General features: G+C 62.6%; 1 protein-coding gene across 4 annotated transcripts; it reads left to right on the top strand.

Annotated features, from left to right (window-relative positions):
• The first annotated feature begins 1,231 nt into the window (after positions 1-1,231).
• On the top strand, positions 1,232-25,195 carry AFAP1L1 (actin filament associated protein 1 like 1). 4 transcript variants are annotated; one of them, XM_087753659.1, is made up of 20 exons: positions 1,238-1,343; positions 13,982-14,158; positions 15,502-15,630; positions 16,200-16,283; positions 16,635-16,732; positions 16,896-17,007; positions 17,402-17,500; positions 18,189-18,400; positions 18,769-18,948; positions 19,683-19,769; positions 20,069-20,162; positions 20,309-20,461; positions 20,930-21,141; positions 21,570-21,715; positions 22,085-22,163; positions 22,297-22,411; positions 22,625-22,789; positions 23,016-23,194; positions 23,459-23,587; positions 23,989-25,195. In XM_087753659.1, the coding sequence occupies exons 2-20, from the start codon at positions 14,143-14,145 to the stop codon at positions 24,010-24,012; spliced, it is 2,313 nt and encodes a 770-aa protein (XP_087609785.1). In that variant the 5' UTR covers positions 1,238-1,343; positions 13,982-14,142; the 3' UTR covers positions 24,013-25,195. The 4 variants fall into 4 exon arrangements, with proteins under 4 accessions (XP_087609784.1, XP_087609785.1, XP_087609786.1 ...); XM_087753660.1 differs by having other exon boundaries at positions 1,285-1,343; positions 13,929-14,158; XM_087753658.1 differs by lacking the exon at positions 13,982-14,158 and having other exon boundaries at positions 1,232-1,343.
• The last annotated feature ends 175 nt before the right edge of the window (positions 25,196-25,370 follow it).

Genomic DNA, 25,370 nt, shown 5'->3' with positions numbered 1-25,370 from the left:
GGAGCCGGGGAAGCCCCTCCAGCCCATGCCGCTCAGGGGCAGCAGACACCCCGTGGGACCCTCGTGGGCTCCCCTTGCCCCGGGGTGTGCAGAGAGCACCCGTCTGCACCCAGCGAGCAGTGGCGTGGTGTTAGCGCCTGCCCTGGAAGCCGTCACTGCCTGAGCCCACTCTCGTTTGGCTGCTTTGCAAGTCCCAGCCACAAAGCAGCCGGAGCCTGGCGGGCAGCGGCAGTGGCCTGCCAGCGCCCCGTGCCTCGACCACAGCCCCAGAGGCGACCCCGCGTTACCAGGGAAAATGGGGCTCGATCCAGAAGGGAGGAACCAGCAGCCACCGGCCAGGCAGGGAGCAGCGCCCGGGCCGAGCGGGGCAGGGCTGGCTCCCGGCGGGGCGCAGGGCGTGCGAGAGGGGGGTCGCCGCCTCCGATCTGCCCTAGGCGAAGGGTGCCCCGAAGGGGGAAGCCCTGGAGGCCAGTTGCTAATGCGCGTCAGTATTTCCATTACTGCTTTCCCAAGTGATAACTGGGTACGTGTGAAACCGAATCACGTTTCTGTCACAGCCTGCTGTCCCCAGAAGAGGGCTCAGCTGCAGCCCTGAGGCCGGGAGAAATTGTCCTGGGGGTGCCCAGGGTCCCTGCTGCCAGGTGGGGGACCCTCCCTCGCACACCCCACGACTCCCAAGCCCAGGTCTCCCCTGAGGTCTCTGTTGGGGAGGGACACCGACGGTTGCTTGAGCATCGTGGCCAGGCAGAGGCTGGGCATGTGAGGGACACCAGGCGGGAGCAGATGTGAGGGGGTTTGGGGGAGAGCATGGGTGACGCAGGGAGTGAGGCGGTAAGGGGAGCCGTGCTTGCTCACGGGGTGCGCGTTTGGGTGGGGGAATGAGTTCTGCGTCTTTCCCCAAACTGAAGTTGCCCAAACCAACAACCCCGGTGGACAGAGAGCGGGCAGGCGGAGGTGGCCCACTCTGGACCCTCACCCTTCACGGGGGGGTCTCTGGGTGCTCAGTGCCCGGTGTGGGGCGATGCACGGGGGGGGAGGGGAACCCCGGGACGCAAGGGGGGTGGAGGGAGCTGGGTGCTGCAGGGGGTCACCAGCGATGGGGGACAAACTTGTCACCCCTGCTGCCGGCGGGGACACCCCCGGGAGGTCTCCCGGTGCCGTGCCGGGCCGGGCCGGTGCTCGGCGCTGCCGTGCGCCGAGGGAGGGGCGGGACGAAGCGATTGGCCGCGCCGCAGCCGAGACCCGGCCCCGCCGGGCGGCTGCTACCGGTGCCACTCGCCCGCCCGCGCCTCCCGGGGCGGCCGGTGCTGCCCGCGGCTCCGGGGCCATGGACCGCCTCAGCGGTAAGGGGGGACGGACGGGACGGGACGGGACGGGACGGGCATCCCCTCTCCCCGCCGTGCCGACCGGGGTGCCCGTCCCGGTCCCAGGGGTCTGGGGGTCGCGCATCCCTTCCCAACCAAACTCACCGGATCGATGTGGGACCCTGTCCCCGCGGTGCCTTTGCCCCCCACCAGCCCTGTGGCAGGGTCAGCTGGGAGACAAACTGGTACCAGTTTCCCTTTGCTGGTCAGATGGGTGAAAAGCCAGCGGCTTGTAAGCAAGCCTGTGGGGTGTAAGCACTTGTTAGGGGAAGTTACGGTCGTAGAAAGGGAGGTGACTGGTGTTTCCAGATGGAGCTGATGGGATCCAGAGAGTCTCCCCAGCTGGGGAAGATGCCGGTGGTCTCGTAAAGCCACGGATGGCCTGATCCCCACCCTGCTGAGAAGCGGCTGCGTTCCCACACGTGTGCGATTCCCGCCTGCAGCTTGTGGCATCGGGCTCACGTAGCTGCTAGGCTTTGATCTGGGATATGAATAAACCTGCTGGGGCTTCGGGCCAACTTTGCAGAGAAGGTCCTGGCTTTCTGCTGGGGCTGGCAGGCCCCTGGGTGGGAGCAGAGGGCGGTTTTCAGAGGGATTGCTGCTTGCTGCTGCAGGATGGTGACATGGTGCTGCACGGGGGTCCTGGCCCTTGGCGGGTCCTTGGAGGTGCGGCAGCAGCACCAGCCAAAAATGATAACGGGACTGGGCCCACGCTGAAGTCCCAGGGCGGTTCGGGCAGCGCTGCATCTGCAGCTCAGGGTCAGCACCAGAAAGATTCGAGGGTCAAGAGTTCCCGTTCCCGATGTAAAATGATGGGGTGGTGTTTCTGCAGTGGAAACACAGTATGAAGAGCTTGACTCTTGGGCTGCAGCTCACGGTGTCGGCACTTGGAGGGCAGTGTCAGTGCCCAGCAGCCCGGGAGGGGACAGGGCTTGTGACAGGGACAGCCTTTCCCCGCGGCCGCGGCTCGCCCTGCCTGCCGGCCAGCCAGGGTGGCTTCGCTGGCTCTGAAGAAAGGTGCTGTTGCGGGGGGGGAGTGTTGTCAAATGACACGAGATGCCAGAGCTGTCCTTCAAGGTCCCAGAGGACCTCACCGACAGGGAGAGGGGAGAGCAGAGGGTCTCGGCTTCCCTGTTCTTTTGCTGTGTGAGCTGGTGGGAGGCTACCCTGTTTGCATCCCAGCCCACCCCAAAAACCAAACCTGGGACCTCACCGCAGGGAAGGGCAGGGGGTGCCTGGCACGCCATGGAAACCATCCTGGAGCATCGTGGAGATGGGCCTGGGCATGGTGCAGCCGGTCCACGAGCCAGCCCTGCCAGGGGAGAGCTGCTCTGCTGTTTTATCCCCCTCGCTGGTGCCTTCTATGGTAGTGGCAGCAGTGCCTGCCTGCTTTGCTTTGAGTGCTTGTAATGAATTGCTGTTGGCACCTGGATGGCTCTTTGCTAATGTAAACCTCCTCCAGACCCTCCGGCTCATCACCCAGAGCCGCTGGATCCCTCTGGGGGCTGTGGCTCACGGAGGGAAAGCGTGGAGGTCTCACCAGGCTCCCTCCCCTACTGCAAGGGGTGCTGGGTCCCGTGGTGGGTAGAAGCCCCTGCCCTGTTCCCAGCCTCTGCCTGCTCTCTGGCAGCCCCTTTCTTTACCTGGAGCTCTGCTCAGCCCCTGACTTGCTCTTGCTTGATGATCCACCAGCTGCTTCATCGCTTTCCGTGCTCCAGCCGAGCCTGCTGCCTTCCCCGGCAGGCTGGGCAGCACTCGGTGCGGGGCTTAGCTCTACACCAGCGCCTAACCCGGGGAATTGGTGCTGTGGGCTGTTTGCGGAGTTGTTTCAGGTTGTGCTGATGGAGAAGTGCATGCGTGTGTGATCGGGAGCTGATCTGTGCCATGAGCCTTTGCTGTAGCAGGACTGTGCTCACACACAGCTTCTCCTCGTTAGTGACTCTTCCCTGACCTTTTGTGCCACCAGAATTTAGGTCCTGCACCAAAGTTATCTGGGGTCTAAATCCAGCAAAGCCGGTGGAGATGTGTCAGGGATAAACTTGGCTCCAGCTCGCCCACAGGAATGGGGAGGCCGCGGGGCTGGTGGGAGGGAGCCCGGATCATTCCTGACCTGCCGCCTGCAAGCGGGCAGCAGGAATCCCGTCCGCCCCGCGCACGTAGCCCAGTGGAAGGGGGTGCGGAGTGGGTGCGAAACACAGATCGGGCCAGCTGTTAGCACGCCAGGCAAGTGCCGAGTCTCCCCCGCATTGCAGCCATTCCTTCTGCTGGAAACTCAGCTGCCCGGGGCCACCGCCTGTTTGTAGCTGGGGAGCGTGCGGGAAGGGGGCTGAGCCCACCGCGGGCTGCCCCGGCCCCGCCGTGTGGGGCAAAGAGGGGTGGGGGGATCCCCGGGGATGCTGATGCCCGGCGGAGCAGGGAGGCACTGGAGTTATTTGCCCCTCTGTACCTTCCGATATCCTTCTGTCTGCAACACTGCCCTTAACTGGGGGAAATGGGTCTCGCTGCAGGTACTCGATCCCTGTTGAAGCCCCCCTGGCTGGGCCGGAGGGGCGCAGACCTGCCCTGCACGGCACGGCACGGTGCCCACTGCCGCAGGGGCTGCTGCAGAGGGGAAGGAGCGGGCTGGTGCCCTTACTGACCGCTGCAGGGGCAGTGTCCTCCAGCCAGGGACCCTGGGGACTGTCCGATCGGCCTGGGCTGTCTGCGAAACCTGCCTCTTTCCCGCGTTTGCTCTTGACCTGGAAATGCTGTTTTCCGGTGCAAATGTGCCGAGCCGCGAGGCTGACGTGCCCCCTGCTACGGAGCGCCGATGCACGCCGAGAGCCGCTCGCCTGCAGCTGGCAGGCGGTTCTTATCCCAGCCCAGGAAAACTTTGTTTAAGGTTTTGAAGAAGTTGTCTCATCCCAAACAGCAGGAAAGCTTTTCAGAGGAGGACAGGGAGCAAAAACTGGGCTCGACCCAAGTTGTCTGTTGTTCAGTAGCCAAATAACTTGCTGGGGACAGGAGATAATGATTTAGCAGAGTGGAGGCTTGAAGTGGTCTCTGGCATCCCAGACTCACGTCCTAACCCCTTAACCCTTCCCTACCCCAGCTACTGTCTAGTCTGGCACAGCTAAAGCTCTCTCCGGGGGAACACACATCTCCTGCATATAAGGAACCTTCTTCCAGTGAAAACTAATGGCACAGCTGTCAGTCCTGCAAAATATCTATTCAATGTCACTCTTCCAGGGCAGCAGCAGGACAGTTTGGTTGGACACTCTGCATTGTCTCTGCCAGCCCAGCCCCGCTGCCGTGCAAACACGGGGCCGGCACCCCCTGCCAGGGCACCCACGGGATGCACAGAGCGGGTCCTGCTGCCGCGCAGCCACCAGCAGCCTGCCTGTCATCACCCTGCGGCGCTAAAAGCAGCAGCGTTTGGGGAGCCCAGGTCCCTCTGCAGATGCTGCGCTGACGATCTGCAGCCTCCGCCGTGGGGAAGGATGGAAATAACTTCTTTGGCCCTCGCTCCTCCAGGCTCCCCCCATGGCGCGGCTGCTGCAGCCCCTTCCATTTTTACTCTTGATACGCCTCCCATGGCATCAAAGGCAGGCTCTTTGGCAGGCAAGGGAAAACACTGACGTTTCATAACAGTTTGGAACAAAAACAGATCTTTGCTGCAAGGGGTTTCCGTGCTCAAAGTATTTTTTTTTTTTTTGAAGTGGGTTTCATGTGCATGTGATCCTGGAAGCGATAGGAGGGAGCTCTGGGAGACGCTGGTATGCTCTGATTGCTGGCAATTAGCAGGAGATGTGTAAGGAGCAGCTTGAAGAATGGCTTTGCCTTTCTTCTGGGTTTTTTTGAACATTAAACCCACCCCACTTGGTGATGGGGGAACAGCCCCTTTTTGGCTCCTTGTCCAGTGGGTTCAGCCTCCCATTTTCATGTGGTCCCGGTGTCATCTTACGCTTTGGGAAACCGAGGTTGTGAAGAACAGATCCAGGAACAGTCGTTACATAGGAACAGGTTTGATAGCTGGCTTTTGTGTCCTGGAGTTAAAAGCAGATACGGTGAGCCCGTCCCGGCACTGACGGAGACATCAGCAATAACCAGAGCAGTCGCGTGTTCCCCCGTGCTCAAGCTTGTCAGCTTTCCCGCCGGGATAAACTGGCTTTCCTGCCTCTCCGCCCCTGCCCGCAGGGGTTAAGCGGGTAGGAAATGCTGTCTGCCGGTGGCCTTGCCTCTGCACCTGATGCAAGGGAAGGAAACGGAAGGGCTGTTCTCAGCTGAGAAAATATGTTTATCCTGCCCTCCGAGGGTCCTCCGGGGCAGCACGGCCCTGGCCCCCAAACCCTCTGCCGTGCCCGGCCTGGGAACATCGCTTTCCTGCAGGGACGGGGCTGAGGTGGCCACCGAGAGGGTCCCAATGTCCCCGCCGGGCAGGGGGACTCATGCCCGGCACAGCTCCCAAGCTCCTGGGCGTTGCTGGGGTCGAGGCAGGGGTGGCCACGGACACTTGCTAACCCAGCAGGCTGGGTGCTGGGCGCTTGTTTCCCTCCCCGACTCTGCGGGGATATTTCCCCCATGGGGTCACCACCTCTGAAAAGAGGGGTCCGCATTGTGCAACGTGGCTGAAAGCGTTTGGGAAAGCGGAGCTGGCTGGTGGCTAATCCACCAGCTCCTTCCTGCAACTCCCATGCCCCCCCTGCCCACACCCTGCTAGGTGAGGGTCCCGTACCCTCCTCTGCTTCTGGGGGTCCAGGCACAGCCACCTCCTGCGACTCTTCCTCCTAGAAAGATGTGTCAGCCCTGCCTGTCTCAATCCTGCGGGTCGGGCATTGCATCCGAGATGTTTTGGATCTTGGCTTTGGGGAAGGGGGATGTATAGGACACGGAGAGCAGCCTTTTGGGATGCAGAGAGCTTTCCACCCCCGTCAGTGGGGTGTCCACTTTGGAGATCTGGGGGCTGGAGGGCCCACCCGGCCCTGGGTGGTAACGTGGCCCTGGGTGCAGGGCAGTGGGAGGGCATGCCCACGGGAGAGCCATCATCAGCACCGGGGTGCTGAGTCAGCGGGTTTCACACCACGGTGCCTGCAATTAGCTGTAATTCCTGCTGTCCTGGAGGCTGAGGTTTGGTGGAGACGAAGGGCTGCGGAGAGGCGAGCGCTTCAGGACCCCCAGCTCCGAGCTAGCTGCAGGCTGGAAGGTGCGGCCAGGGAGGCTTCCCGGTGCTCTGCCCGTCACAAGGGTGGGCAAATGGCTGTGGCACCGGCCCTGGGGCCTCTCCTGGCCTTGGAAGGGAGCCCAGGCCAACCTGCTGCTCCCAGCGCTGTGGAGTTTGTTTGGAAAAGGCCAACGCCAAAATTTTGGTTGGAGAAAATACGGTTTATTCTGGGTTCTGACTAATCTTAACATCTCCCCTCTGCCTGAAGCTTGTTTTTTATACATTACTCAGCAGGTCTCGCCCCTGCCTGACTATTCCTTTAAAGGGCATCTCAAACCTCTCTTTTTCATTCATTATTTAAACGTGTTCTCCAGCCAGCAGCCTCTGAGCCCTGCGCCCAGGCTGGCCCGGCGGAGCACCCTGCCACACGCCCGCCGAGGCTGGCACCGTTTTGAAATGTCGCCTGGAAGCGCTGAACCTGGTCCACGCAGGGCTAATCGCATCGACTGGGCTGAGCTGCGGCTGGAAACAACTTGTACCTGGGCTTGGGAGCCCCCCGGGGCTCAGGGGTCCGGGCAGAGGGAGGAGGCTGCCCGTGCCCTGCCCGGCGGCATCAGCAGGGTCACGCTGCGAGATCTCACCTGGGTGCTGTTATTTGCTCAGCTTCTCGCTGTGCTCAGCAGTAAGAGGGGGGTCCAGAAACCGCCCCCTCCTCCCCTGGGCTGGGGGCAGCTGCAGCCTCTTCGGGTTAGAGGGATGAAGTTTGCTTTTGGTGAGCTAAAGCAAACCTCCAGAGTCTTCTCCAGGAGGTGGAGAAAGGGCTGCTAAGCCATCAGCGGAGGGGAACAGCCCCGGCAGCCCTGGGAGAAGGAGTCCTGCTGCAGCGTGGGGCACTGGAGCGTCGTTATCTGCCTGGGTCACAGGAGGTGTTTGTGGGTGATTAAATCAGCCTGTTAATTATTACCTGCACCGCTCGTGAAGCTGCTCTGCTTCGATGCAAGCTGCTGCGATTAAGAACATAACCTGCAGCCCAACCAGGGCTGCCCTGGGGATTTCTTCCAGCAGCAATGCCAGTTCAGAGAGCCTCGGCCCCTCCGATGCCCGTGGCTCTGCCGGGGGCTCCCTGAGGAGGTGCCACCTTCCCTGAGTCGCTGCCCAAGGGGACCGGGGCGGCCAGCGGAGCAGGCGGGGTGAGGGTGCTGCAGCCCTGGGGGAAGGCTGCAGCCCTGGGCATGCGGTCGCTGCCGCTCAGGGGGAGATTTTCCACCTGCAGCCATGCTCTGAGCACGGGCATCGCCAGGAGAGCCTCGACCCAGCCTGGGGCTTCAGTGCAGGGCAGCAGCCCTCCCTCTGGGCCACGCTGCCAGGGGCGCGCTGCCGGCACGGGTGAGAAGGGAACCACCGTGATCCCCTTGTTCTCCAGTTCCTCCTTTAATGCAGTTATATAGAGAAGAGGCTCGACTGGCCCCGCAGCAGTGAGCGATGGTTTCTGCAGCGCGTGACCTGGCAGGGGCGTGAACGCGGGTGATAATCTTTGCCCTGTGCAGGCTCTGTCGGCCTGTAATTACACTTCTCTGTATTCAGGACTCCTGTTTCCATGTGTAAGACTGTGAGATGAGAAACTCTCCTCCACAGAAGAGTGCACCGGGATGGGGATGCTTGGGGTCTTGCTCCTGCGGCCAATTCCGTTGTGCCCGCACTGGCTGGGTGCACTGGGCAGAGCAGCAGCCCTGGGTGTGCACCACAGCTCCCCTTGCTCTTCTGGGCATTTTGGGGAGTCGTAAGGACTCCGAGAAACTGCTTTAGCACAGAGGGCCAGGCTGAAGCAGGAGGGCTTGGGGAGAGTGTGGCTGAGAGGGGAGCTCAGCCCCTGGTTGGACTTGCTGCCCGGCCGGTCTCTGCTGGGGTGGGCAAGCGGCTGAGAGCCAGGCCATGCGATAAGGCTTTCTGCAGACCTATTTATACCGGGGAGATGAGCTGCTGCTGGCAAAGGCAGTGGGCCAGACGCAGGACCCTTCACACGAGCACTGCTGAAAGTGGCTGAGCTGGCGGTGCCGCTGGGGCCGTGCTGGGAAAGCAATCTCCCCCCGAGCTGCCGTCAGCATTGGGGTGTGCGTCTGGAGCAGATGGGGCCACAGATGAAGGAGGCTCAGCGGGCACAGCCAGGGCAGTCTTCTTGCTATTTAACCTCTCTGGTTGCTCATCTCCCCTTCTCCCAGGGCTGGAGCGGGACAGGGGGGCCCTGCGAACCCTGCGGGCTCCTTCATGTAAGGAGAGAAGGCAGCAGGCGACTGCGCTGGGAGGGAGAGCTGGCGGGGGACCTTCTGCCCCCTTCAGCAAGCAGGTTTCACATTCATCTCCCGGGACTGATTTTCCAAGGTTATCAGCTAAGGATATCAGTTACTGTAAGGCCATGATGATGAGATCCCCCGGAGACGTGCGTCCCTGCCCTGCCTGCTGCAGCCTGGCCTGGCAGGGTGCAGGGTGTGCCGCGGGGCGGTGGGGAGGAGCAGGGAGGTGCCGGGAGTTTGGGGAATGGGTCGAAAAGTTTGAGCTCACCTTGTGCTCAGCAACGCTCAGGGATGCTGCGGCATCTGAGCTGGGAGCTGCTGGGGGAGCAGGGGTGGCTGCCGGGGTCCTGGGGCTAACGGCAAGGGGGTTACTCACAGCGAGGGGTGGGAAGGGGCACTGGCTGGGGCAGCTGGAGAGCCGGGGAGGGTGGGGGACTCCAGGCCACACAGGAGCCAGCCCCAAGCGCTCAGGCTCCTGCAGACGTTGTTGGATGCCGAGTCAGAGGCGCTCCCCCCATCCGCCCCACTCAAGGAGCCCTTGTTTCCAGGGAGGAGATGATTCATGTGCATCGAGCGGCCCCTTAGCAAATCTTCCACTGTTACGGGATGTTGTCAGAGCTCAAGTGTGATCATTAATGGTTGCCTTTTCTCTAAAAACCCTCCGGGCTAGAGCACGCCAAGTTGCTCTGTGCTGAGAGGAGGAGGTACTTTCCAGGCTGGCATTCCTGGCCCCACCAGCCCGTCCAGTCATCCCAGTTTGCCCCACACCCAGCTGGTGATGGCTAGCCAGGAAGCTGAGCCTGGCTGGCAGGGATGCCCTGCTCGCCCCTGCCGCCTTCCTGGGGCTGAGCGCTGCCCTTCTCCTGCCCGCTTGGCAGGGTGCTCCTCCTGCCTGCACCGGAGGAGCGGTGGCCGCAGGCAGGGTGCAGGCAGGCAGCGGTCTGTCCTCCTGAATTCTGCACAAAGGAACAATTCTGGGAGCGCTGCACCGCCTCCGCCAAGGCACTTCCTCACCGGCTGCGCGCCTGCCTCCTCCTCGTCGGAAAGAAACCTCCTTGGGAATGGGAATGGGAACAGGAACTGCCCCGGGAGCTCAGCAAAGAGCCCAGGAGGCCATGGCCTTCCTCAAGGAGCAGCAGCAGGGGAAAGCTGGCCCCGCCAGGGCGGGAAGCAGCACGCTGGGCCGGAGGGGGCTGCCAACGCCCACGTCGGGCATCACCCCCCAGTGATGCCTGCAGCCCGTGCTGGGCAGGAGGAGGCTGGGGGCAGGCAGCAAGGTATGGAGGCACATCCCAGTGCCCGGGTGTCTCTTGCACGCGGCTCGACATCAGCCCGTGGAGAGGGTAGAGTGGTTTATCTGCTGCAAGTAACTCCTTCAGTGGTGCTGGGTCTGTCTGTCCCACAGGGTGGGGTGACCTCCCTGCAGGGCTCCTCCTGGACTGGGCCATCTCGGCTGCTGTCACCGGCTGCTGGGGCAGCCCCTGGCTGTGCCCCCTTCCCCAGCCCACACCCCACCTATTTATGGCATCCCAGGAGCTATAAACGTTTGTTTACTGCTGGTGGTAGCTCTCAGCAGCCCTGCACAGGCAGGCAGCGCATCCCAGGGCCCTGCCCGCACCAACAGGAAGGATTTATTTTTGCTTGGTTTTTATTTTAGCTACAAACAATGGCCATCACTCCCAGCATCCGATTTCCCCCCGGCCCCCCTCGCCCCCAGCCTTCACCTGGCACAGGAGGAAGCGTGGCCGGGGCAGGCGGAGGACACGGGAGAGCCGTGGCCGCGGGGCTGCCGGCACCTGGGCAGCCACGGGACGGGGGTCCCCGCGCATGTCCCGCTGCAGCAGCCTCGCAGCGTTACGGTGCTGTGAGACAGCATCTCCCCTCCCCGGGGCTCTGTCCGGCTGTGGACTGGCTTTGCTTGGGGTGACAACACCACGTATGTTGTCTTATCTCTCCCCCTGGGTCTGCACACCAGGAAACTCCTGCTTTGGCTTGGCTGGAGCCTCTTCCTCCTCCTCCTCTTCCTCCTCTCTGCAGGTTGTTGAAGCAAGATCTGATTTTTGCTCCTGTGACAGAGCAGAGGCCGGGGAGGGGGTGATGGGCTCTGCAGCTGCAGGCTGCGCCCAGACCCTTATCTCTGCACTGTGGAAGCGGGTCCCTGAGGGGGGGGAGCACTCGCGGGGTCTAAAAATAGAGCTGGCCTGGGTGCAGAGTGGAGAGAGGTGGCGGGGTGCTGGAGGGGACGCAGCTCCTCTGCCAGCATTGTGCTTGGTGCTGCTTCTTGGGCAGGCTTTAGCAGCAGAGGAAATACTGCCCCGTTGTCCTGAATGGCAGCAGCGTCCTGGTGCTGGTCCCCCGGCTCACCCCGTCCCAGCAGAGCTGCCCTGGATCCCCTCCACCCATCCAGCCCAAATTAGCTTCTGCTAAAGCCATCTGCTGCCGTGGCTCCTGGCCTTCCCAGGCTTGGAGACTTGCTGACATCTCCCCGCCAGGCTGCAAATGTGGAGAGGAGTGAGTCTGCAGGTGGGGAGGCTGGCATCACTCCCTGTCCTGGGATGCCTGTGCCCAAAGCCTGAGCCCAGCGAAGCGGTGCAATCCCTCAGGATTTCAGTTGCAAGAGAAGCCTCAGAAGAAAGCAGCAGGTGGGAGCCATTTGTCAGCGCCAGAGGCAGGCACGAGGCCGGAGGTGTCCCACGAGCGAGGCGGTGGCTTGGCAGGCGGGGGACGCAGGGTCCCTTTTCAGCTGCGTCACCTGCTTAGCGCCTATGGCCGCTCTGATGCCGTGCCGCCTTCCCCCCGGGAGCCCTTTGATGTCCTGCCGCCGCCTCTGTCCCCAGGCTCCACGGTTTCACACCGTGGTGTCCAGAGCCCCCGAGGGCAGGGGTGTGCACCGACACCAGCGCTCACGCCCCGCACGTGAGCCCGGTCCCCTGCCTCCTGTGCTGTGGGCACGAATGCAGGCTGGTGCGGGGTCTGTGCTTGCTCCTGCTGGCTATGGCAGAAGTAATGTGCTGGTCCTTGCTCGCCAGGTGACCTTGGATCGGTCACATCAGCACCCGCTGCCCTGGAGCCATCTCCCCTTGCTTCCTGCGGCCACCCCATTAACCTTATTTAGGCTGGAAGCCTAACGAGCGTAGGAAATTAATTCCTTCCCTTCCTCAGCTCAGTGAGCTGCACACCCTCCTGGGATCACAGGCCTCTTTGACTGCCCCCTCACCCCCCCTTCTATTTCGGAGGATGTTTAACAAGGGAGACGGAGGGGACAGCTCAGCTGGGGGGAAACAAAGGCGCCTTCAGTGCTCGCCCCGCGCCGTGCTTCGTGCGCCCCGGCTCAGCGCTGGCGCTCGGGGTGTTGCTGATGAGCTCACCCGCCTGCCACGTCGGGTGACAAACCTCGCTTATCGGCCGCTCTCGCTTCTCCTGTGCAGGGGGGGTCTCCTTGCCCCCCTCGCCACGCACGCTGCCTGCTTTGTCACTATTAATAGAAACCCGCTTGCCCTTTTGCCCTCGGCTGGTCCGAAGCCTCGACACAGAAGCTGGTGGCTGTGATGGGAGATGTCCTACGCGCGGCAGGGGATGTGGATGCTGGTGAGCACCATGGCCTAGGCTTCCGTGTGCTGTGGGAAGCTGATGCCAGGTGTGTGCATGGTCCCCATCTCCTCCGTGGGAGCTCATGGCCAGCTGGGGCAGCAGGAAGATGGGTAAGTGTCTCCCTAGATGCTTGCAGGTGCTGGGTGCTTGTTAGCCCCGTGCCCCACCAAGCCCTGCAGCTGCACCCTGGGCAGGGCACGGGAGGGTGTCTCACCTGGAGACCACCACCGCATTGCTGAGCAGGAGCCTGCTCCCATCCTGCCTGTGCAGCGCTATGCAGACACCCGGGGGGACCTGCCCCTCTTCCCTCCCTTCCTGCCTTGCAGAGGGGCAAGGAGAGGGCCATGGGAGCCGAGTGCTTGCCCTCGCTCATCACACGCAGGAGGCTCTCGCATGGCTGGAGCAGGTCCCTGCCCCAGGAGGCATGTGCTGGAGGGGCACAGCGAGCAGAGCATCAGCAGGACCTGGGTCCTGCGGCTGCCTGCCTGCTGTGGGGTGTTTTTCTAGCTCAGGGAGCAGGAGCCCTGCTCCCCCTGAGTTTGCCCTCTCCTTCCCCGTGGGCTGGGGGATGCTGCCAGCTCCCCAGGCTTGCTTGCTCCTTCTGGAGCTGTTCTGAGGCTTCTCCCCCTGCCTGGGGGCTACCTGTCCCGGTTTGGCCTGCCCACGGGAGATGGGCACTGGCAAAGCTGCCCTTGCCGAAAGGGCTGAGGGTGCTGTTTAGCTTGGCGCTGGGGAGGGAGGAGGAAGCAGAAGGTCTGCAGAGATAGAAGCCCATCGGCCGGGGCGGCAGGAAGAGGCTTGTGAGCCACATCCTGCCTTGTGTCCTGGGGAGGCAGCGATTTGGGGCCAGGCACGCTGTCTCCTTGCCCGAGGGCTCATCTTGGCCAGGCACTGATCCACATCAGCCTGCTCAAGTTGGGTTCCCCTTCAGCTGAAAAGCTTTGAAATCACAGTTGGGTTTACTGCGCTGTCCCTGCTTTGGGCAGCAGTGCCAGCCTGGCCTGGGGTACTCGCTCTGTGCTCCGGGCTGTGGCTCGTGGGGGTGGAAGGTGGGCACCCAAACTCCTGGGTCAGACCTGTAGCAGCCCAGTTTGGTGTTTGGATAGCGCCTAGCAGAAGCTCATGAAAGAACACAAGTAAGGAGGATCCCAGCAGCAGCAGCACAGCATCCTGCCCTTCCCCTGGGACATACACCCCGTGCCAGCCCTTGCTGCCGCCCAGCTCTGCTCCGCCAGGGCCCTTCCCCTGGCAGAGCCCAGAGGGGCAGCGGTGGGGATGGGTACAGCCCAGGCAGGGTGTCCCCGATGGTCCGTGCTGCCGGGGCCCATGTTCTGCCCTCCTTGCAAACCATCCCCATCAGTCAGCACGTCCGAGCTGCCTCTGCCGTCACCTCTGGCCTCTCCTCTAATCCCTGGAGACCCAAAGCCAGCTGCGCACTGCCCCAGCTGTGCCGCAATGACTTTTGGTTGCTGCCAAGAAGAGGGATCTTGCTCACGCTTGCGCTGGAAGAAACAGCAGCTTTTTTTCTCCCACCCTCTGTAGCCTCCAGAGCTGCAGGTTTGCTGCTGTCCCTGAGCTTGGCCTCTCCCGTGCAGGCGCTGGACCCTGCAGGAGCTACCCTGGATGCCAGTGGAGCTGGGCGGGTGCGTGGTCCCGGGTAAAACAGGAGCTTGGCTTTGGATCCAGCTCAGTTTTGTCTTATCCTGCTCAGAGAAGATAAGGCACAAGAAGAGACCTGGGATGAGGATGTCGGCGCATGTGCAGAATTGAGGGTGAGAGAGATTGGCTCATGAGAGATTTGGAGTCCAGAGCTCGCCTTGTTCAAGTCCTCCCGTCCTTCCCGTCCCTGGCCTACATGTTTTCCCAAAGCTGTCGGTCAGCTGCTGCCAGCACCGTAAATACTGCCTTCAGTGATGAATTTTTTTTGCAGCCCTGCTCTGATATGCAAACACCCAAGTGTTTTCGGGAGCCTTACTGCACGGGTAACCCCACAGCTGCAGTGTGCTTTTGCTTCGTAAAAACTAGCCCATAAATCAAAGAGAAGACCCACACTGTTATGTGTTGTGCCTGTAATGGTGATTTGCAGCGAATTCTCTTCTCCTGCTTCTGGCTGGGCTCTCCCCGTCTCCCCTGCCTGGTTCTGTGTGCCACGCTGATGCTGCGTTCAGGTGCGGCGGCAGCCCGGGAGCTGGCAGGTGCTGGGATCTTGCAGAGCGACGGGAAAGCGGATGAGCAGTGGCTTCTGATGCGGTTCCTCTTTGCCAGGACTTCAGCTGCTCTGACCCCCTTAGCTGCCTCTGGGGCCGTGCGTGTTGGACCGACACCCAGCTAACGGAGCCGGGTGGGGAGAGCCCCACTGCTGCAGTCCCTGACCCTCTCCGGGCACCTTTCAGGCCACCTGTGTGGGGCAGGGACTGTCCCTTGGGACAGTGACTCCATGGCTGGAGGGAGGAGCGGGGTGGCCTTGGAGCGGTGTGGATGAGCTGGGACGATACAGGGGAGGAGCGACAGCAGGGCAGAGGGGCTGCTGCTGGCGTGTGGGGAGGAAGGCTCTAGCCTGTGTATGGGGACCCTGTGGAGGTGGCACTGGGCTGGGAGGTCACAAGTGGCCTGAGCACAGCAGGGGAATGTGAATGTCCCCCAGCAGGCGAGGGGTGGGAGGACGTCTCCCTGGGTGGCACTGCCAGGTGGCTCTGGATATGGCATCTGGGTTTCCTTTCCTTCCTTCCTTCCCTCTGTCACCACCCAGTGCCCGTCACAGCAAGGGGGCACCAGCAGCAACGATACGCTGCCAGGCAGACAGAGGTGTAGTTTTATCTACGTGGAAAAATATGTGTGCTGAGCCCTTTGATAGCGGTCCAGTAGCCCTGCAGCGCTGGTGTTTCCATTCATGGGCTCAGCAGGCTGCGTCCTGGCATCTGCACGCAGGTGGAAGAGCTTGTGCATGGAAGGAGCACGTGTGCGCTTAGCAAACACCGCCCGAGCTGTGCTGGGCCAGCTGGGAAAGACCCCCCCCGTTCTGGGCTCTTCCACACATTCCAGCCCCTTCTGCCTTGTCTCGGCCCCAGCACCCCAACACCACCCTGGCTGATGGGCTTTCTCCTGCTCCCCCCAGTGCTGGACCAGCTCCTGCCAGAGCTCAGCGTCTTGCTCAAGCTGCTGGACCACGAGTATCTGAGTGCCACCACGCAGGAGAAGAAGCTGGCCGTCTCCACCATCCTGCAGAAGCTGCAGCCACCCGCAGGTCTGTCTCCCACTCCCGCGGTGCCTGGTGGCTGTCCCCAGGGGCAGTGGGTGTCCCCAGCAGCTGCCCCGGGCCAAAACCCCAGTGGGGTAGGGAAAAGCATCTGCAGGGCAGGGATGAGCTGCCTCTGTCCCCAGCACCTGCTCGGCCCCCTTGGGGTGCTTTGCCCCCCACTCTCTCTTCCCAGCTTCTCCCTGCCCCGGGCGCGGGGGCTGGCGTCAGCCCTGCCGTGGCTGCGGGGGGGCTGCTCCCTGCGGAAACGCCACTTCGCAGAGGTCTTCCTGCCACCGGTTTCTGCTGAGCGCGGGGGTTTCCGCGGGAAGGCCAGGAGGGCCGTGCACCTGGGGCTTCACAGCCTTCCCACTTTCCTGCCCTCCTGGGTGGGGGTGGCTGCAGCATCCCTGGGGGCTCCTCCGCTCCCCGGGCACCTACTGCAGAGGAGCACCCTATGGCACGGTGGGGTGGGCTGGTCTGTGTCCTTGGGTTGGTGTTTGCGGGGAGGAGGGGTGCCGGTGCTCACCCCGGCCACCCTGCCCACCCCCGGGCTGAGAACATCGCCTCGCTCCCAGGGAAGGACGTGGACTACATGTACGTCAACACGGCGTCCCTGAGCAATGGCACCAGCTTCGTGGAGTCTCTCTTTGAGGAGTTTGGTACGTGTGGGCGACCCAGGGGTCATGCTGGGTGGGTGCAGTGCTGGCCCTGGGATCCCTGCTGACAGCAGGGCTCTTGGGGCGCCCCGGGGAAGGAGGGTGAAAGCTGCCTCCTTGTGCCTGGGATGGGCACTGTCCCCTGGGCACTTGCTCCCACTCCCCTGAAGCTGCTTGGGGCTGGCCATGGAGGGGTCCATGGCCCAGCTGCGTTTACCAGGAGCGCCCGTCTCCCAGCACCTTCCTGGGGAAGGCCCATGGGTGCTTGCCTTGGGCGTCCCTGGAGGGCATGGCTGGGGAGGCCAGCTCTGGCGTTTCCTGCTCCCTTCACCCTCTCCGCTTACCCCTGGGCAGACTGTGACCTGCGGGATCTCCAGGACATGCAGGAGGAGGAGGGGGACACTGGTGATGGCGTTGGCTTGGAGCTGGCGAGGAGCCAGACAGCAAAAACGGTAAGTCCCTGAATGCCCACCTGCGAGGTCTGCTCTGCACCGGCCCAGGGAGGTGACGGTGACTGGGGCTGGGACCCCTTCCTGTCCCTTGCCACAGCAGGAGCTGCTGGGACTCAGGACCCTCTCCGCTGCCTGGCTAATGCCAGTGCTGTTTCTGCTGTAGGTTCCTGTGGACCCTGCTCCACCGCTGCCCACCACTCCCCCGCCTGAGGATTACTACGAGGAAGCCCTGCCCCTGGGCCCCGGCAAGGCCCCCGAATACATCACCTCCCGCAGTGAGTCCCGCTCCGCGTCGGGGAGGCAGGAGGGCGGGGGGAGCCCTGCAAGCTGCCCGCTGCATCCTCCCACCTGCCTGCCCGCCTGGCAAAGCAGGCAGCCCTCGGCGGGCGTGACGGCTCGTCCCGGGGAAGGAAATGTCGCTGCTCCCACCAGCATCACTCCTGTCCCGCTTCCTTCCCATCCTGCTGCGCTGTTATTGCACGGAGTTGTTTGCGCTGGCTCGACTGGAAAGGGGGTGATGGGGAGAGGTCAGAGCTGCGGGGGGACGGATGCTGAGATGCCCTGGGAGGGCGTGCTTTGCTCTGCCCCGGCTCGCAGGCTCGCTGCTCGGAGCATCCCTGGGGGGAAACCAGGTGTAACAGCCCCAGCTGCCCTCTGCTTCCTCTGCAGACAGCTCCAGCCCCCCCAACTCCATCGAGGATGGCTATTACGAGGATGCAGACAGCAACTACCCCGTCACCAGGATGAACGGGGAGCAAAAAAACTCGTGTAGGTATCCGGGTGCCCTCTATGGGGAGGGGAGAGCTTCGGCAAAGTCCAGCCCCGAGATGGGGGCTTGAGGGCTGGGCTGGGGGCCGGTGGGGTTGAGGCTGGAGGACCTCTCGCGTGTCAGAGGATGCTGGGCAAAAAGCAAGGAGCATGGAGTGCTGTTTGTTGTGCAAGCCAGAGCCCCCATGCTGCGGAAGGGATGTCACTGGTGCTGTGTCTGTCACCAGCATGGGGAAGGGGTGTCCCTGCCTATGCAGCTCTCGTGCCCTGCACGAGCTGCCCTGCCACAGTGGAGGAGAGCCAGGGCAGGGACACCGCTGCGGAGCCCTGCTCCTCCGCGCCCCGCACGGGAGGTGTGGGGCAGAGGGCTGGCGCGTGATCCTGTGTCGCGGGTAGAAGGTTTAATCCAGGCTTTCAAAGTTTGAGGCTTGCAAAGAAATAAGCAAGCCCGAGGGTTTGGATGGACGCACCTGGGACTGGCATTTGGCCCGTGAGCATCCTGCCTGGTTTGGAAGGGAAATGGAGACAGCTGGGGTCAAAACGCTGCTGTTTTCAGGTGTCCGTCCATCGCAGCGCCCAGCCCAGGCTCTGTGCTGGAGCCCGCCGGGTGTGGGGAGCCCTGGCAGTGTGCGAACATGCCCGGCCGGCCGCGGGGTGCCATTGGGGTGACTCGCCTGCTTCCTTCCAGACAATGACTCGGATGCGATGAGCAGCTCTTACGAGTCGTACGATGAGGAGGAGGAGGAGGGGAAGGGCCAGCAGCTGACACACCAGTGGCCGTCGGAGGAAGCCTCCATGAACCTGGTGAAGGATTGCAGGATTTGCGCTTTCCTGTTGCGCAAGAAGCGCTTTGGACAGTGGGCCAAGCAGCTCACCATCATACGGGACAGCAAACTGCTGGTGAGCCCAGAGCTGGTGGGGGACAGAAACCCAGTGGTGGGCTGGGAGGGAGGTCAGGTCCAGGCTGAAGAAAAGTAGCATTATCCAAGCCAATACCCTGCCCCAGGGCTGCGACTGCCCTGCAGAGCACACGCAGGGGCTGCCCTCGCTTCCCTTGGAAGCGAATGGAGGGCTCCCCTCTTTTGGGACCCCATGGAGTGAGCGGGCACCCCGCAGCCCTATGCCACTGAGGCTGTTGCAGAGACTGAACCACCTCCATCTGTGCCACCTTGTGAGGGACCCTGAGAGGGACCCCAGCTCTGCCCGGCACGGCAGCGGGACAGGCAGGTTTTGGCTGAGCCCTGAGCAGTGCCGTTTGCTTCCTCTAGTGCTACAAAAGCTCCAAGGACCGGCAGCCGCACGTGGAGGTGTCCCTGGGGACCTGCAATGTCATCTACGTCCCCAAGGATGGGCGGCGCAAGAAGCACGAGCTGCGGTTCTCGCTGCCGGGAGCCGAGGCGCTGGTGCTGGCCGTGCAGAGCAAGGAGCAGGCTGAGGAGTGGCTGAAGGTACGATGGCTGCCCCCCACTTCTCCCAGGGGCTGCAGACCCTCCTTGGCATCCTCCCTGGCTGAGGTGGGGAGGGGGCTGCCCTGGGAAAGGTCTTGCCCCCCTGGAAAGGGAAGGGGGCTTTGCCCCCATCTCTTGTCAGTTGCGGGGGGGCCTGGCCAGCTGCTTCCCAGGGCCTGGGCGTCTCCGGTGCTGATAGCCCCTGCGGGGTGGGGATGTTTGCTCTCCCCCTCCTCTTCCCCATGGCCCTTTCCTGCCTTTGTTCAGGGGCGGGAGGTGGTGGCCGCAGGGAAGGGGCCGTGGGTGGGAAGAGAGCCTCTGTGCACACCGCAAACCCAGCTGGTACCCCAAACATGGGAGGACAGCGTCGTTTTATGTGGCCTGGGCAAGCCACGCTGTGCCTGCCTGTAAAACAGGGGGTCATGAGGTGTCCTGTGCTGGCAGGATGGCTGTGCAGCTTGGCACCCAAGCCCCTCACCTCCAAGATTTCCAAAATCTCTGACAAAATCTGCAAAACTGGTTGCAGTTTTGAAGGGGTCAAGGTGCGTGCAATCACCCAGGCAAGCTGGGCTTGTGCCCCGAGCAAGGCTCACTGTCCTGTCCTGCAGAGACCAGGACCTCTCTCCCTGTGGTTCAGCCTGGCTCTGGTGGCGAGATGGGAGCGTGCTGAGCCAGGGAAAGCAGCCCTGGCCCTCGGGTCCGTTTTGAGTGGCTGCTGGGGGCTGTCTCCGCAGGTGATAAAGGAAGCCAGCGGTCTGGCAGCGGGCGGGGTGGAAGCCCCCACCTCCCCGGTGATGCCGTGCAAGATGGACCTGGATAAGGTGATGGTTTCTAACTGCCCTGCCGAGATGCTGTGTGGGGCTGCTGCGGCCGAGCCTGGGGAATGCGGGGCCAGGGCAGCACCGAGCTCCTGGTGCTGTGCAAGGAGTCCTTCCCATCCTCGCAGCAGCTCTGCGGGGCTTATGGGGCTCCCCGCCGCTGGGGAAGGGGAACGGGGCTCCCCTGGCGCCGGGGGAGCTCCCAGCCCTGCGCGGGAGGGATGAAGAGCCAATAGTGGCTGTTGCGGGGGGCTGCGCAGGGGGACGCTGCTGACAGGGTGCCTGTTCCGCTCCCCCCGCAGCGGCTGTCGCAGGAGAAGCACACCTCCGACTCGGACAGCGTGGCAACGGGCGAGACCGGCTCCCCGGCGGCCCGCAGAGAGCCCGGCGAGCACGGTACGGCCCCTGCCCCCAGCCAGGCAGGCTGTCCCCCCGGCCGGGGAGCCGGCTGTGTGGACCACAGCTGGGGAGCATCCTCTCCTGGGGAGGGGGGATGCTGTGACATGTGCCAGGGACACACAGCTACCCTGTCCTCCTTCCAGGGAAAGGCAAAAAGAGTGGCTTGGCTGACCTGAAGGGCTCGATGAGCCGGGCAGCGGGGAAGAAGATCACCAGGATCATCAGCTTCTCCAAGAAGAAGCCTTCCCCCGAGGACACGCAGACCTCCTCCACCGAGGAGGACATCCCCTGCTGCGGTTTGTGCAGGCTGGGGGCAGAGATGGGGCTCAGGTCGCGTGGGGCCAGGAGTGATGGGGAGCTGGCATCCTTCCCCCCGGCCCGGCCGTGCAGGGGGCGGGCAGGGGGCAAGGGGGTAAGGGGGTGGGGGGGTGGGGGCAAGCTCACCGCACTGCTGGAGGGCTGTGACACTGCCTCAGGCTACAAAATGGTCCCCAGTCCCAGCTCTGCAAATTCCCGTGGTTTGTGGGGAGGGGGCAAGGGGTCACCTGTGTCCTCCCAGAAAACGGGACTGTGTGGCACTGACCTGGCACCTCACCTGGGTCCTGGGGTCCCAGCTGGCTCTCTGTGGGGAAACTGAGGCACAGAAGGACCAAACAAGCAGGGAGCCATGCCATAATCTCTGGGCAGCCCTGTCACGTTAAAGCCTGCCCGAGGTCTGGCTGAGCAGGCGCTGAGACGCTTCCCTCGGCCCTGCCACCCCCTAGGCTACCTCAGCGTCCTGGTTAACCAGTGCTGGAAGGAGCGCTGGTGTCGCCTGAAGGGCAACACCCTCTACTTCCACAAGGACCGCACCGACCTGCGGACCCACGTGAATGCCATCATCCTCCGGGGCTGCGAGGTGGTCCCAGGGCTGGGCCCCAAACACCCCTTCGCCTTCCGCATCCTTCGCAGCGGGCAGGAGGTGGCGGCGCTGGAGGTGAGCGGGCAGTGGGGCGGGCAGGGTGTGCCGGTCCCGTGAGGAGGGGGTTGCCAAGCTGGAGGAGCATCTCCTGTGATGACCAACGCTTGCGTGCAAGCGGTGCCTTGTTTTCCCCTGCCCTGCGCTTTAAGGGAGCCCAGGGCATCGTTTGGGCGAGCCGGGGCAGCCATGCAGGTATTTGCAGGCTGGAGGCAAGGAGGAGGCTGGCAGGGCTGGAGCAGGCAGGTTGCAGGGGGTGGCTGGGGGTTTGGGACTGGGACCTCCTGCATGTGGCCATGTGCTTTCTCTTGGACCCTCCTAAATCTTGCACACGCACTTCATGTCAGAGGACGCTTCTCCACAGCAGGGATTTGTGTCGGAAGGCAGGAGTGAGGGCGAGGGGCTGGGAGCTGGGCATGCACCCCAACCCTTTCTCTCCCCTGCAGGCAAGCTGCTCCGAAGACCTGGGCCGCTGGCTGGGTCTCCTCTTGGTGGAGACGGGCTCACAGACGGCACCGGAGGCCTTGCACTACGATTACGTGGATGTTGAGACGATTGCCAACATAGTGACGGCTGTGAGGCACTCCTACCTGTAAGGCTGTCCTCCTGCTGTGCCGTGGCAGGGGCAGAGTGTTGGGCTGGGGATGTTGGTCCTCAGCCCTGTGTGTTCCCTAGAAAAGGCACGGGCTGGGACATGGTTTGTGCTGTGATCTCGGGGAGAGCTGGTGTCCCAGGGGCTGGCAGTTCCCGAAGCCGGGCAGTTTCCCTTGTGCAGGATGGAAAGTGGAAGGTGCTTCGTCAACGCTGATGAAGGACTTAGGGGATACGTGTGGTAGGGTAGGGTAGGGTGCTCATGAGTGAAGCTGGGATTGCAACGCAGGAAGCCCTCTGAAATGGAAGGTCTCACTGGGGGGCTGGCAGGGCTGTTATGGAAAGGAAGACCCCATCCCTCCTCCCGCAGGTGGGCCAGCTCCTCCCAGGACCACCGGCCAGACTCCTCCCGTGTGGTGTATGATGACGTCCCCTACGAGAAGGTTCAGGTGAGCATGGCTCAGGGGCTCACCCTCTCCCATCACTGTGGCCAGGCTACAGAAGATGCCCCAGGGAGCCTTGGCTGGGCCGCGATGGCCCCACAGGTGCTTCAGCACGCTCTCCCTCCCATCTGTGCCACAGGCCGAGGAGGAGCCAGGGCGGCCGGCAGGAGCCCAGGTGAAGCGCCATGCCTCCTCGTGCAGCGAGAAGTCGCGGCGGGTGGACCCGCAAGCCAAAGTGAAGAGGCACGCGTCGAGTGAGTGGGGGCCCCCAGCCGCAAACCTCAGTGGGGGGACCCTGGCCAGTGTGGGAGGACGCTGTTCCCCCAAGGGGGTCTGTGGCCCGGCTGGGGCCGGCCGGTTCCGGCACATGGGTGATGGGCTGTGCTGCATCAGCTCAGCTGGACCGTGGGTGGCATCGGTGTAGCTGGGGCCAGAGCCTTCGTGACAGTCTTTCCTTGTGCGTGCAGACGCCAACCAGTACAGGTACGGGAAGAACCGGGCCGAGGAGGATGCCAGGCGATTTCTGACGGAGAAGGAGAAGCTGGAGAAGGAGAAAGCATTGATCCGCAGTGAGCTGGTGTTGCTGCGGAAAGAGAAGCGAGAGCTGCGGGAAGCCATGAAGGGCAGCACGGGTAGGTTGGTGCCACCCGAGCGCGGTGACTGAGGATGCTCGAAGGCGCTTGGGTACAGGGGGAAGGCTGCAGAGCCGGGGCGGGATGGGGACGCTGGGCTGGCAGTGGCATTGTGGCCACGAGCGGAGCTGGCTGCAGCGCACTGCCAGGCTGGCAGCCCCATCTAGCGTCCCTATCCAGGAGGATGGGTAGCTTCGTGCTGAGCTGGGCACGTTTGTGCAAGCAGGGTCGAAGCTGCAGGAGCTGGAGCAGCGGGTGGCGGTGCTGGAGGAGCAGTGCCGGCAGAAGGAGGAGCGCCGCGTTGACCTGGAGCTCAAGCTGACCGAAGTGAAGGAGCGGCTGAAGCAGTCACTGGCGGGAGGCCCGGCCCTGGGGCTGGCTGTGACCGGCAAGGCTGAGAATGGGGTATGCACCCCTTCTTCCTCGGTCTTGTGGCTCCAGTGTCCCCCAGCAGCAGTGCTTGGGGTGGTGGGGGGAGCAGCACATGGGGAAGAAGGGACATCCCTGCTGCTTTGTCCCACCGCAGACAGAGGTGGGAAGCAAAGCATCAATTAGGTTTGGCCACAGCAGTTTTGACCTCATGACAGTTTGTGCTTTTTTTTTCCCCTGGCTGTCCCTGCTCCCTGGGTCTCCTAAATTCTCCTCCTTCTTGCTCCCCCTTTTCCACAGGAAGCTACAAACAAGCCAAACGAGAGCCCCCCTGAGCACTTGGTCCCCGTTAACTGTGCAGCCGAACTGAGGAAGAGAAGTCCCTCCATCCTCCCTGCCAACAAGGGAAACGTGCTGCGGAAGGCCAAGGTCCTGCTTCGCTCCCCCTCTCCTCCCCAGCCCCACGGGAAATCTCATCCTTCACCTCATCTCCCTTCCTTGGCCATGACATTTGGGGACCAGGGATGCTCTCTACCCCAAAAGCAAGGGGTACTGCCAGTGTCCGCTGCAGCCAGGCTGGCGCAGCTCAGCGGCATTCGCTGCTGGCACGAGCCCAGCTTGCAGGGAGATTTGGGAAGTAAAGGCTGGGTAGGCAGAGGGGAGAGCATCATAGAATCACAGAATGGTTTTGGTTGGAAGGGACCTTTAAAGGACATCTGGTCCAACGCCCTGCCATGGGGGGTGGTCCAAAGCCCCCAGTAGGGAGGGAGGTCCTCAAAGGGCTCATTGCTCACTTCTCCACTCCCCCGCTTTTTTCCCTTTCTCTGCAGGAATGGGAAAAGAAGCAGACTTAAGCCGGGCTGCAGGAACACCTGCTGAGCCCCCACCAGATGCATGGAGGAGCTACAAGCCCCCTTTCTCCGAGGCGCTGGGAGGGTGCTGGGAAGGCATGGGGGGAGAGACGCCCTCCCACGCCCCGCCACCGTCCGCCTCGTGGGCAACACTATAAACCATGGGGAAGGGGGCGGGAGGGGGATTTGGGAGGTGGGTGGGGAAGGGAAGTCCTTTGTGGATCAGGGTCGCATACTACTGGGAACCCCATCTCGGGGGAGCCTCCCACGGGCCGGGAGTTCGACGCAAGGTGTGTGTGCCCGTGGTGGTGCATAAGGAAGGCGGGGAGAGCCCAGGGGCTGGCAGTCGCCCAGCAGGCCCTCCGATTTATCAGGATTAGCGTGTGCCACCCCGGGGACGCTGGAGGCCAGGCTAACACTTTCCAAAGTGACCACAGACTCATTGGGGATTTTTGGCTGCCTCGGTGTTGGGGCTCATGAGCTGCTCAGGACCGGACACTTCGGAGATGCTGATCATTTGCCCTGCTCACTGCTCCCAGCTCTGCAGGGTGTCATCGCAGGGTTCCTCATGTGTCAAGCTCGCTGTGCCTCAACCAAGTGCCCTCGTCCAATATTTCCTTTTTATCCTCCAGGCAGTAAGGGCGAAGGCTTGCTGGCTTCCCGTGGGAACAAACAAAGCTCAAGTGTCAGCATTTGAAAGCGCATTAACAGTGGATACCTTTCAACCTTGCTAAACAGCTTAGAAGTGCTGCAAAGAGCTGAGGCTGGAGGCAGCCGGGCTCTCTCTGCCCTAGCCCCGTGCCAGCTTTGGGGGAGCAGGGAAAGGGAGCGGGCTGTCTCCTGGCCAGCAGCGCATTCACACTATTGCTGCTGCAGTCAGACAGGGTTTGCCAAGGCATGTGGTCAAAACAGAGCAAAGGGAAGTTTAAAAATTAAAAAACAAGAGATGCTTTCAAATGAGGAGACTGGAATAGAAAAGAGAAATAAAGGAAGGTCATTTAGCACAGACAGAAACAAGGGACAGGAATAAAAGGAACGGCCCAGGCTTTTGTGCTGGGAACAAGGGAGCAGGACTGTTGCCCACTCATGTTAACAACTGCCACAATTAACCTTTGGAGCTCGCTCTTTCAAAGCCCTCTTGTTATAACTAGGTAAGCAGCTTTTAATAAAAACACTGGCACTGGCATGCCCCTTCCCCTGGCTGTAGGGAGCTGTGGGTACACTACTCCTGCTGGTACTGGAATGGGCCAGGACGGGTCTGGGGTGGGCTCGGCGTCCCTGCGGCAGCGGCTGCCGGGGCCGGCAGGCTGGGTGGATCTCGTGTGCCGCGTTGGTGACTGCAGTCAGCTGGGAGCCCTGAG

This window comes from Nipponia nippon, unplaced genomic scaffold, assembly GCF_047370975.1.
Source record: "Nipponia nippon isolate SJK-2023a ecotype South Korea unplaced genomic scaffold, ASM4737097v1 scaffold_17, whole genome shotgun sequence".
NCBI classification, from domain to species: domain Eukaryota; kingdom Metazoa; phylum Chordata; class Aves; order Pelecaniformes; family Threskiornithidae; genus Nipponia; species Nipponia nippon.
The sequence above is the reverse complement of the archived record's forward strand: the minus strand, read 5'-3'. Positions and strand labels throughout refer to the sequence as shown.

Bases quoted from the DNA above. Each gene is read 5' to 3' on its own strand.
- AFAP1L1 (XM_087753657.1), top strand. From the start codon at position 12,469: ATGGCCAGCTGGGGCAGCAGGAAGATGG. The intron at 21,142-21,569 runs GTGAGCGGGCAG...TCTCCCCTGCAG, and splicing joins AGGAGGTGGCGGCGCTGGAG to GCAAGCTGCTCCGAAGACCT. The intron at 22,412-22,624 runs GTGAGTGGGGGC...TTGTGCGTGCAG, and splicing joins AGTGAAGAGGCACGCGTCGA to ACGCCAACCAGTACAGGTAC.